Source organism: Centropristis striata, chromosome 7 (genome assembly GCF_030273125.1).
Source record: "Centropristis striata isolate RG_2023a ecotype Rhode Island chromosome 7, C.striata_1.0, whole genome shotgun sequence".
NCBI classification, from domain to species: domain Eukaryota; kingdom Metazoa; phylum Chordata; class Actinopteri; order Perciformes; family Serranidae; genus Centropristis; species Centropristis striata.
Genome location: NC_081523.1, coordinates 10,051,422 through 10,063,540, shown reverse-complemented (window position 1 = coordinate 10,063,540; position 12,119 = coordinate 10,051,422). Strand labels below are relative to the sequence as shown.

General features: G+C 40.1%; 2 protein-coding genes across 2 annotated transcripts in view; one reads left to right on the top strand and one right to left on the bottom strand.

Annotated features, from left to right (window-relative positions):
• The window catches only part of LOC131975007 (aminopeptidase NAALADL1-like), a 21,377-nt gene extending 16,655 nt beyond the window's left edge, over positions 1–4,722 (top strand). The window contains exons 17-19 of the mRNA XM_059337527.1: positions 769–856; positions 961–1,053; positions 4,221–4,722. Of these exons, the coding sequence (XP_059193510.1) occupies positions 769–856; positions 961–1,053; positions 4,221–4,254 (215 nt within the window). The 3' untranslated portion in view covers positions 4,255–4,722. The remainder of the gene's footprint in view (positions 1–768; positions 857–960; positions 1,054–4,220) is intronic.
• LOC131975008 (aminopeptidase NAALADL1-like) lies at positions 2,191–12,119 on the bottom strand. Its single transcript, XM_059337529.1, has 19 exons — positions 11,592–12,119; positions 11,006–11,178; positions 10,698–10,819; positions 9,476–9,595; positions 8,831–9,023; positions 7,999–8,092; positions 7,812–7,916; positions 7,458–7,543; positions 7,251–7,370; positions 7,078–7,163; positions 6,774–6,837; positions 6,459–6,526; positions 6,290–6,381; positions 6,012–6,105; positions 5,808–5,889; positions 5,455–5,628; positions 5,227–5,314; positions 5,008–5,100; positions 2,191–2,965 (listed from the first exon to the last, which is right to left on the bottom strand). The coding sequence occupies exons 1-19, from the start codon at positions 11,789–11,791 to the stop codon at positions 2,788–2,790; spliced, it is 2,232 nt and encodes a 743-aa protein (XP_059193512.1). The 5' UTR covers positions 11,792–12,119; the 3' UTR covers positions 2,191–2,787.

Here is a 12,119-nt window from a genome sequence, read left to right as displayed (position 1 = left end):
CAATGAGCTGATCTCGAATGAGTTCATCTCTCATGGCGCCGAAATTACAGCGATGTGCTAAGGCTTTTAAATCTGCTACAAACTGCCTAGCAGACTCACCAGGGCGCTGACATCTTTGCCTGAACTGCAGCCGCCGATAGAGGATGTTCTGTGACTTCACAAAATGTCCAGTCAAAGCCGTAATAACGGCATTGTAAGTGTCCAGAGTGCCATCGAGCGTGTTGAAAATCCTGTTCCCCTCCGCTCCCGGCAAATGCAGTAGGATAGCACGCTTCCTCGCACTAGCGGCATTATCCAATCCAATAGCCAAAAGATAAAGTTCAAAAGACGTTTTCCACTGTGTCCAAGGAATGACAGGTTCGCCAGGGAGGGGAAGAAAGTAGTCGGGAGGTGGCAGAGAGAAAACCGGGGCATCAGCCATCCTTGTCGCCAATGTTATGTTGCTAAAATAACGACTAGTCTCAAGCTCTTCAATGCATCAACGCACTTGTTTATTTCTCGAACCTCACACACTCTCGCACCTACGGTGGCCTTACAGTGTCAAAAGTGCAACGTAAAACAGGCATCCTGAATAATAGAACTAGAACCGTTTAAGTATGTATGTATACTGTATTACATGAACACAACAGTAAGCACAGGGAAGTTAGGGATACTTCAGTAATGGCAGCAAATATTGCAGCACACAATTCACATGAAAATAAGTATTAGGCAGGTTTATCAATTCTGTCTGTCTGTCTGGCTACACAGCTGATCTGTGTCTTGTTTCAGAACCACTAAAACGTGCAGTGGCCAGCTTCCGCACTGCAGCGACTCATTTGGACGAGGTTATTCACGGTTTGGACCTGGCAAATGAAACGTAAGTGCACAAACATACATATTCAGACATTATTAATGTCCTTGGCTGCATGTGGAAATGAATGCCAGTTAAGCCTCCCTCTCTCTTTGTCCCTCTTCTCTTAGACCGCTGAAGATCAGAAGGATCAACGACCAGCTCATGCTGCTGGACAGAGCTTTCTTGAATCCTCTGGCCTTCGCAGATAAATATGCAACCAGGTAAGATGATGATTTGTGGGGAGTGCATGATGGTTTCTGGGGCTGTATGCAAAATACAAAGCAGCTTGTACTGTACTTGACAGTCACGAGGTATATATGATACAGAGACAGTGGGAGAAATGAGGGCCCAGCATAGACCCACTGTTTATATTTGCCCCCAAGCAGGCAAATGTAATTGCTGATAAAACTGATAAAAACTACTGTTTTAAGTAGATCCCTCTGATTCAACAGGGTTACCAGAAAACAGAAGCAGAATACATCAAAGTTACCATTTTATTTTTATTTCGTTTTGGTTTTTGACTGCAAATTTACCTAACACTTTCTTAGTTGGTTTATTTGGGCTGCAGCATATAGTCTTAAAAACTCACATAGTGACAATTGACAAAGATGGTCACACACACAAAACAGAGTATAGGGGTGAGGAAGGGTTGTTGGCATGAACATGGGGTAATTGTTTTAGTTATATCTGTTTGACACTGGATATATCTTTGGGTTGTATATGGAAGAACTGGGATAGTTGTTTGTGAGCTATAAATATGATAAATATTGAGTTAATTATTTGAGTTATGAAAAAAGGGTAGTATCATAAAAGTCTATACTCATTTTCAGACATGTAATTCTTTATTTGTGTAATTTATGATCATTTGTTTGAGGTCTAGACTGAAGTACCTTTATTGGACAGATTGCCATGAAATATTTTACAGACATTGTAATCTAAGAGTTTGACATTTTGGTTTTGAGTGAAATGTCTCAAGTATTGGATCGAGGATCAGCATTGTGAGTATGCCCAAAGTGGTGTGCCTAAGGAAAGCCTGGCAGAGTGGCTAGTGTGGCTGACACATGTAAAGTATTCATTGCATACAATATACAATTATGATGCATTGTTGAGGGTTCTCAGAGCTCTCTGACTCCCTCCCACACTCCTTTTGTCAAAGATCAGAGAGGACCCACATGCAGAATCACACGTAGAGGAAGTGTAAGGCATTTACTGAAGAAAAGCAAACAGTACAGAACAGAAGAGTCTGTTCCAAAAAGTAAAATAAGGCAAAGGTAGTAAAAATTATCAATTCCAAGGCCAAAGTCCAGATTGACACCAAGATTTAATAAAATGCATGTATTATGCTTTAAAGTAAGTGAGAAAAAAAAAAAAAAATTTGAATGTGTTTCAATGGCGCGTTTTACATACTCAACCTTAAGAGTGTAACTATTGTTTGTACACTGTATTTTAGCCCCCCTTGCAGGAGCTGAGCTGGAAATAACAAGATCAAATAAGAATACACAATCTTGCCAAAAGTCATGCCAAATGCACGAACACAGCCAAAATGATCAAAAAATAAAGAATGGAAATTGCATAAAATGCGCTCAAACTGTCCTGCTGCGTTTACCCTTTCATTTTTGTACTTTTATTAACTCAATGCAGAAAGACTGGTATAAGTAATCAGCAGATTTTACTGGTTAGTGTACATTTACAAAAGACTACAACTGGATCAACAGTGGTTCATCAACTGAAGTGCTTTAATAAAAAAGAGATCCATCACATTGAAATTGTTTAATCATTTGAACAAAGATAGCAGACATCATTCATGTTACTGTTTGGTGAGGATCTTTGTTCATAGATTACTCAATCTTCCCACTTAATATCACCCGTAAATAGTCATCATCAGCTGATCAGTGCTCATTGGATGCAGGAAAGAACTATTGCAGTGCCGTTTCTTCTTCCTTTCTCCTCTTTGTCTATATGACGTCAACCAATGTGTCGGCAGCGCCCTCGATGGCCTGACTCAGGACTGACAGGTGGTAGTGCACTTTGTCCCAGGCGCTGGACTGTTGCGATGACTCAGCGCTGGCAAAGGCATCAGGCAGACCTGGGAAGGTCAGCTGGGGGTCACCACTTATAGACCAGATAACATGCCTGTGTGACATGAAGAGTGATATAACAATGATAGGCAGCACAATTTACAGAGATGTGCTAAGTCACAATGAAGCAGATAATCACTGTCATTATCCCTAACATGGCACGAGGGGAGGAGTGTGGGAGGGAGATCATGTTTGATAAATAAATCTGAGTATATTGTATGGAATGACTGCTTCACATGTGTCTCTGTCAAAAGACTTAGAATCAGCCACACTAGCCGCTCTGCCTCTGCTTTTTTGGGGCACACCACTTTGGGCATGCTCACAATGCTGATCCTCTATCCAATACTTGAGACAGTTCGCTCAAAACCACAATGTCAACCTCTTAGATTACAATGTCTTTACAAAATTTCATGGCAATCTGTCCAATAAAGGTATTTCATTTTAGACCTCAAACATTCCAAGAGACTAGCTTGGCTAACGGCAGGCTAATCACAAATGAGATTAGTTTGGAAACCAGCCATTCATTTCTCCGTAGAGGAGGCGTGGTTTACGATCCTCCAGAGCCGTCTATTGGGCGATACGAATGTCTATCAAAAGTGTCTGTACGTAGCTCTTAGCCAATTGTATCAGTTATACCAGATGACGTATGTAGAGCGACAGAAATTGATGTTTACATAGCCAGACTAGCCCATCTCTACTTTGAGACTAAAATGCTCGATTCTGCTTCTGCAAGGTTTTTCAACGGTAGCGGGGCTAGTTGGTAGATTAGGCTTTTGCCAAATCCTGTCGGAAGCAAGGCTAAAACATCCTCTTTGGTGGTGATAAAGGAGTGTAAAGCCAAACGTTGTTCTTCTTTTAAAATAAACTTTCGCTCTAAACTATTTCAAATGCTGTCTACAGCTAGAAACTTCCATCTGTGAAAGCTTCCATCTGTCGAGTACTATGCGTTATCGTCTTGCCGTCCGTACCTGTTCTGTGATTGGATCCCTAAAACAGGGCTAAGAAACGGCCGTAGTTGCCAGAAAATGTTCAGAATGAAATTGAGTGCGCAAGGCAGTATGGGTATACCCAGGCTACCAAGAGACATGAAAATAACAAAAAAAAAGGAATGGTAAACACAACAAACCCTCAGTATACAAAATCTGAACTTATTTGAACATAAGTTTAGAATTTTAAGGCACTACCCTTTTTCCATAACTCAAATAATTAACTTAATATGTCACACCGCGATGAGGTTGTGCTTTATTTTGTGTTCCTGGTCTCGTTATTTCCTGTTTTATTTTCAAATGGTAACTCTCCTCTCGTTTCAGGTCATTTGCCCTTCCCCCAGTGTCATCTGTCTGATTGGCTGTGTCCCAATGTCAAGGAAGGATGCTCAAACAAATTTGAAGGATTCTACGTCATCGACATCCGCCGAAGGACTGTCCCAATGTCCAGGATCCTCCAGCGGGCAGAGTCCTTCTTCTGCCCAAATTCCAAGGATGCATGTGTGTATCCTCTGTGAGCCCAGACTACCCACAATGCCTTGCGCACACCGGTCTACTGGGAGATTTAAAAATGGCGAGCGTAGAAACAGTGACGCCAGCGGCGCAATATGCATTTAAATATATATGTATTTTCAGTTTACACTGAATGTTATAATAACTAAAACGATTAATAATGTTTTTCATCCCAACAACCCTTCCTCACCCCTATACTCTGTTTTGTGTGTGTCCATCTTTGTCAATTGTCGCTATGTGAGTTTTTAAGACTTTATGCTGCAGCCCAAATAAATCAACTAAGAAAGTGTTAGGTAAATTTGCGGTCAAAAACCAAAACAAAATAAAAATAAAATGGTAACTTTGATGTATTCTGCTTCTACTTTCTGGTAACCTTGTTGAATCAGAGGGATCTACTTAAAACAGTAGTTTTTACCAGGGCAATTACATTTGCCTGCTTGGGGGCAAATATAAACAGTGGGTCTATACTGGGCCCTCATTTCTCCCACTGTCTCTGTATCATATATACCTTGTGACGGTTAAGTACAGTACAAGCTGCTTTGTATTTTGCATACAGCCCCAGAAACCATCATGCACTCCCCACAAATCATCATCTTACCTGGTTGCATATTTATCTGAGAAGGCCAGAGGATTCAAGAAAGCTCTGTCCAGCAGCATGAGCTGGTCGTTGATCCTTCTGATCTTCAGCGGTCTAAGAGAAGAGGGACACAGAGAGAGGGGGAGGCTTAACTGGTATTCATTTCCACATGAACAGCCAAGGACATTATATATATATTATATTATAATATTGTTTGTATTTGTATGTTTGTGCACTTACGTTTCATTTGCCAGGTCCAAACCGTGAATAACCTCGTCCAAATGAGTCGCTGCAGTGCGGAAGCTGGCCACTGCACGTTTTAGTGGTTCTGAAACGAGACACAGATCAGCTGTGTAGCCAGACAGACAGACAGAATTGATAAACATGCCTAATAATTATTTCCGTGTGAATTATGTGCTGCAATATTCGCTGCCATCACTGAAGCATCCCTAACTTCCCTGTGCTTACCCATGGAGATTTTCTTTGCTTCCAGTTTATTCTGATAAAGTTTCACTGCTGTGCTGAGGTAGTCCTCCAGAAGTTCAGCATAGTCGCTGCAGTTTAGTGGCAACACCAGGCTGTCAGCCAGTCGGATCAGGATGTTTCCTGCTGTCCTGCCAACAGCTTGGTGGCGGAAAAATCCTGATAGGAGGAAGAGTTGAAAAATGTTTTGCCATCTCTTTAGAGTTAAATTTGACAACAGAAGATGGATTAATTAATTTAGTAGAAGCTGTTTGGCTGAGAAATTACAAGAATTTTGTAGGTTTCAAGTGATAATGATAATAACATTGAGAGAAAACATGAGAGCCATCACTGCTTACCAGGATCAATGAACTTTGAAACATAGTCAAAGGTTTCGTATGCAGTGTGGTACGCAGGGTAATACCAAGCTTTTGTTTTATTCTGTAGAAAGGAAAATCAGTCAAAACCAGAGTTCAGTGCAAATCTGTCTCCTCCTCAAATATGTAAAGACCAAAATGAGTGACAGCCTGTTTTAAAAAAGAAGTAAATTGAGTCTTATATACCGGGTTGAATGTGTAATTTATGTCCATGGAAGTGATTCCCAGGTAATGGACAAAGGCAGCGAAATCACTCAGTGATCCTGACAGGTATCCCACCCTGTCAAAATAAAAAAAAAAATGTGGCCAATCAGGGAGCTCTGATAAAGCTCTCTGCTGAAGAGTTTTTTAATAAGAGATGGGGGATTTGATATAAAAAAAAACCTTGATAACTCTTCTTCCAGAATGGAAGCAACATGTGGGAAATTAAAAAGATGTGAAAAAGGCGAATTGCAGTTCATTACCTGGGTATGTGTCCATGGGCCGGGCTTGTCCTGCTGGAAAACCGTTTCCAGTTTTCATACAGAGAAATGGAATCCAGTCCAGGTGTATCGACCTGGGGAACAAACACACTTTGATGTGACACCTGAAATTAAAGGAGAATCAATTTAATTTTTATGTAAAAGATTTCACCTGCTTTGTGGCTTTGAAGATGACATTCTGTAGTGATGGTATCCCAGTACCCTTGATCGAGGCGTCGCCTGAAGAGTTTGACGATTAATGAGTGTTGTTTTTATTTGTATAGCTGAACTATTAACTTGTTCAAGACACAAGTCTTTCAGTCAGAGAAAACAACCTACAAAGGCAGCCAGTTTTTTTTGTCCAACAGGGGCTGTTTTGTTAGTAACGGTTGCTAACCCCTGGTCCAGGTGAACCCAAAGAGTCTGGCTTTTTTGAGGCTTTAGATTTATTTTACTCCTCATAGATAGTGCAGGTGGAGTTTCTTACCCAAAACAGCTAAATCCATATTGATGTAAGCAACAGTTCTTTCACTTAGTTTGGTGAAGTATTGCTGGAGAAAAGACAAGATCAAGTTAATATTTGTCACTGTGGGTTTTCAAAAAGTAATTCAAGTAGATACATTATGTAAGGCCACTGTAGTGACTTACATTAGCTAACATTAGCCACCATAAGCTACTGGTCATAGCACATCAACAAAGGTTGGATCAGATAAAACTATAAGTGTACTGAATTGAGCAATGGAGTGTTTTTTGCTTATTGCTTATGAATGCAGGAACATATTGCAAATCACCTCTGCGTATTCTGTAGACCCAGTAATGCGGAACTCCTCCGCTCCCCAGCTTCCAAAGATCATGGACCTTCGAGGCCTCCATTTTCCTGCCACAGAGAGGAACAGAGATTAGCTATATATCCAACACTATAAACACAACAATTAGTCACTCATACAGCTATGACTGTCCTCACCCTGCTTGACCATCCTGCCCAGCAGTCTGGTCACTTCCAGGAAGACAGACGTCCCACTGCTTGGGTCAACGGCGCCATTAACCCAACCATCCCTGTGGTTCCCAAAGATCACATACCTGTCTGTGAACAAAAAGAAACGGTAGAGTAACCACAAGCTGTTAACAGATGATACAAGATGGCTGATTTGGACTTGGTCTTCAGTCTCACCTGGCTCAACACTCCCTCTGATAACTCCCATCACATTGGTGGAATTCTTTATCTCTTCATAGTTAAAGATGTCCAGTTTCACATCACTGGAAAAGAAGTTCATATTCAGAAGTATGAAGCAACAAAGAATGAAAGCAAATACCGGTATATGTCCAACTGCCGTACTGCTGCTTCATCTCCAGAAGGAGATTGTATTCAGAGAAAAATTAATTTACATGATACTCTGCGAGCTAAAAAAGTCTAGCGCATCATTAAAACATAACATTCATGAATTAAAAAAATGGTGCAGTGCTCAATAAAAGGTGCACTTAGATCAGCTTTAAATACATCTGAATTTGTCTGGCAGTTGACTACCTGTTGTTGAAAACAGATGTATCTTTGAACCCTGGACCACCAAAGTTGTAGGTACAGTTGAATGCTCCCTGCCATGGACCAGGAGCTGCTTCTCCACCTAGCTCGCTGAAATGACAAATAAAAAGCAAGTTTAAATAGCTCATAACCAACCTATTTGTGAAACAAGCAGATTTGTCTCACCACACACCAGATTAGCCTGTAGGCATCCTCAAATCCGACTGGTTGGACTGGAATGGGAGGTATTCCTGTGATGTTCTCAACTGGAATTCTGTAGGTATGATCTGCAAAAAAAACAATTATTGAACACTGACTAACTCTTATGTCCAAAACTTTGTACAGTTGTGTTACAAACATCATCTCATCCTCAGCACACAAAAAACAGAGGAGATTGTTGAACTCCATGTCTCTTGGACTCTTACAGGTTCAGGGGCATCCACGTGTTAAACTAGCTTGTGTGGAAGGTTTATGTTGAAAATGTCTGTTCCACGGTGCAGCAGAGGATGCACTTTCTGAGAAGAACCTTTGGTGCAGCTTCTGTTCTATCATACAGTAGTGGAGAGCTTATGCTATGGTACCTCTGCATGGTTTGGTAACATGACAGTACAGTCAAAGGCCCAGATCATGGCACAAAGATCATGAGAGTGTGTCAACATCCCAGTCTTCAGGCCATTTCTCAATAAAACTGCAAGCTCCCAAACTCCAAAAAAGATCTAACATACGTTCTTCACCCTGACTGTCCCTCTTTCCATTAAAAACCTTAACAACACCTAGGCTGAAATATGTGTATGGTGTAGTCCTTCTTGTCATTGATCACTGTTTTATGTTATACGACTTTATTACTTTTATTACTTTATTTCTTTTTCTCACTGTTTGGTACTTTATATTGCAGACAAAATGTTCTTGGTTAGTTTCCCATCTGGAGAATAGTCCATCATAAAAGTAAAATATTAAAATGAAAATGATAATTTTAATCAGATTTAATGTTTTCAATATTGTACTGTGTACCATTGTTTTTATACCTTTGGCAGCCAGGTAAGGTGTAAGGGGGTCTCCATACTCAATTTTAAAGGAACCTCTCTTCACACCAGAGGGCGGCAGGTACCAGGAGTGAGGATACGTCTCATTGACGTCTGACATGAGACCATTGTTGATGTCCATCGGGTCAGAGTAGATGACCATGCCAACTACACCGTAGAGTGCTGCATTGATGGCCTGGATGAGGAACACATGGCATTCTAACAACTTAAATGAAGATTTTAAAATTTTCCAAAGTTTTTAAATGTGTTTTCTGTTTTAGTCACAATAATATAAAGGGAAATCTAGTCATGCAAGACTGGTTTTGTTTTAACTGGTTAGACGGTAACTTTCTCTCCTCCATGCAAGACTGGTTTTGTTTTAACTGGTTAGATGGTAACTTTCTGTCCTCCATGCAAGACTGGTTTTGTTTTAACTGGTTAGACGGTAACTTTCTGTCCTCCACACCTCTTAACTATCTCAATAAATGTGTCGTTAAAGATTAGAGGTCCGTGTTAAAGATGCTTGCCAAAGCACGCAAAGCTCGCAATCATATAACTTCCACTTGTGGCAGGGACATTTTTGTTGCTATGTCTCTTCTTATCTTTTTATGAAATATAAACAAACAAAAAGGATAATAATTCACTTACTTTAACAGCTCTTATTTCTCCACCATATCTGGTGATAGCAATGGTTCCTCTAAGGTCGACTGTCTCGTTCAACGTCTGGTAGTCAATTAGTCTCCCCTGGTTGGCGTACACCAGTTTCCCCTAAAACCAACACAAAAATCAACAATTGGCCAATAGAAGCACCAAAAGTGATGTGACTAAATATATTTACATGACTAAAGTTTAGATCCTCACAACTGAATTGAGATTCAGCAGAAAAAAGTTAAACTACACACAGATATGACATTTTTTCTATGAGAAATACTATATTAACATACTACATGCAATATATTTATTAACAAAATAACCCAACAGCAGTTTCACTTATATTCCGTGGACTACAAAAAATATGAAGATTTTTTTATAATACAGACTAAAAAAAGACTTCATTTTATTCCTAATCACTGCCTCCTTTCATAACAAGCTTTTCTTTGGCCTCGTCCTTCAAGGAAACCAGTCATGGAAAAAAAATAGACCATTGTTTTCTTCAATTTCTTTTTCATTTTAATAACTAGTACAACTAAAGGTAAAGAGTTTAATTTAAGAGCTGATATAATTTTCCATGGTTTTCTTGATAATAACCAAAATCTTTATCAAGAAAACCCTGGAAAATGGCTAGATATCAGCTCTTAAATTAGACTCTTATGAGCTACTTTTATTGTTATCATTATATTTGTCCAAACAAAAGTACCTTTAGTTGTACCAGACATTAAATGAAGAAGAAATTGAAGAAAACAATGGTGGTCTAATATTTTTTTCCATGACTGTAGATGGTCACAGATAGTAAGATTACAGATCAATCAGTGTTTTGTCCCTCTCAGCAAACTGTACTGCACTTTATGATTGTACATCATAAAGTGTGCTGTAATCAGTACATGAGGTGACAAACAGAAGCCTCGAGGAAGCTGTATTTGTTGCAAAATATAGTTGTGTGGTGCCAGTAATTCACCAATCATTTAACTTAAAGGTTAGGAGAGGTAAAGTTGTTAAGTATGAATCTGTTAATTTATACACTGTGTCTCTGCTAAAAAATACTGGATGCTTTTTCTGTGACTACATTATATTATTTGGCTTATACAACCACAATTCCCAAAAAGTTGGGTCGCTGTGTTAAATGAAAATAAAATTGTGCAGAATGGGGAAGATACTGTGGACTGTTATAGTCATCCAATTGGTTTCAGATATATGTGGAGTAGTTTTTTACCTTTGGGTGTCCAGCAGGGGCGTATGCAGCATATGGCTGAACCACGTCAGGATCATCTTGTTCCGGGGAATATGGCTTCTCTTTTTCTCTGACAGTGTGCAGCACAGTATCAGTCGGGCTCACTGAAATTAAAAAGTGATAGTGACCAGTTTGCCAGTGCCAGCTTACACTGCATCTTCTTCTGCGTCCATCTTATAATGTAATGTGACACGGTACTTTAAGGGAGCGTTCACAGACAGTTTAGTGTTTAACATCACGCTGACTGTCTCCACTTTCAAATCAGCACATTTAACAACCTGTTGACTCACCTACAGTGACCTTGTTGGGGTTCTTGGGGTCAGGGAAGGACAGATAGACCAAGTACTCTTCTCTCCAAGCCAGGTCAAGACCGGTTTCTTTGTCCTGCCATCTGTTCAGCATTAACTGCACTGTCTTCTCATCTCCAGGTGTGGTGGCCATGTGGGGCACTTTAGACAACTCCCTGTGGAGGAAGATGAGAGTAAAGAAAGGTGTGATCCGGTAATGTTTTGGATAATTTACTGTCTAAAACCTAAAAGGGCAATGGTGAATTTAAAGTGGTTCCTTGGGGAAACCACAAAGGGATCAATTGACATCTAATTTATCAAGAAACCTTAACAATAATTTCATGATGCTATAAATCTTATGACCTCATAGCAATGTGTATGAGCCTTGAGCCTTTTTAGACTGAGACATTTTACTTAATGTAAAAAAATAAATACAAAAGCTGCTTGAATATTGCTTAAGATCTTATTATAATCCACCTTTTTTCATAAAGACTTACTGTTCTCAAAAGTTTTATCACTTTAATCAAAAACTAAATAAAAAGCATACAAATGACTGACCAAGAGAATCTAAATGTTATCACCAACTCACCTGAGGTTTTCCTGTATATGGATGTTGTCCACCTCAGACATGAACTTCTTAATAAGGCTCTCGTCCACATCCTTCGCCAAATCCTTCACCCAGGACGGCGCCGAGCTGCCGCCTTTGGTGATACCAAAGTGGCCGATGAGGATTCCTGCGGTCAGGACGACAGCACCACACACAATCCCAATAACCACTTGCTTAATCATTTTCCTCCCTGGAATAAGTGTCACGGATCAGGGCAGAACCAAAACCAGAATCACAGGCAGAGGCAGGAGTCAGACAAAAAAGCTTCACTTCCAACAAAAGCAAAGATACAGATACGTCAGGCAGGTTGATGACAGGTAGCAGGGAATGGTCAAAAATGAAAAAAACAACAACAACGAGTAATCAACTGCGGGATACAGAGCAGGCAGGAGCACTAACTAAGATCTGGCAATGAGGCAGAGGAACTGACAGTCTTAAATAGAGTGGAAGTAATGAGCTTCAGGGGTGGAGCTGAAAGAGTTTCAGGGCTGTGGCTGAATGAGCAGGAGA

What these genes read in the sequence shown, in the direction of transcription:
- LOC131975008 (XM_059337529.1), bottom strand. Translation starts at nt 11,791, where the DNA reads ATGATTAAGCAAGTGGTTATTGGGATTGTGTGTGGTGCTGTCGTCCTG. An exon ending in GCCCATGGACACATACCCAG is followed by an intron (nt 6,106 to 6,289) that starts GTAATGAACTGC and finishes TTATTTTGACAG; the next exon opens with GGTGGGATACCTGTCAGGAT. An exon ending in AGCAAAGAAAATCTCCATGG is followed by an intron (nt 5,315 to 5,454) that starts GTAAGCACAGGG and finishes GTCTCGTTTCAG; the next exon opens with AACCACTAAAACGTGCAGTG.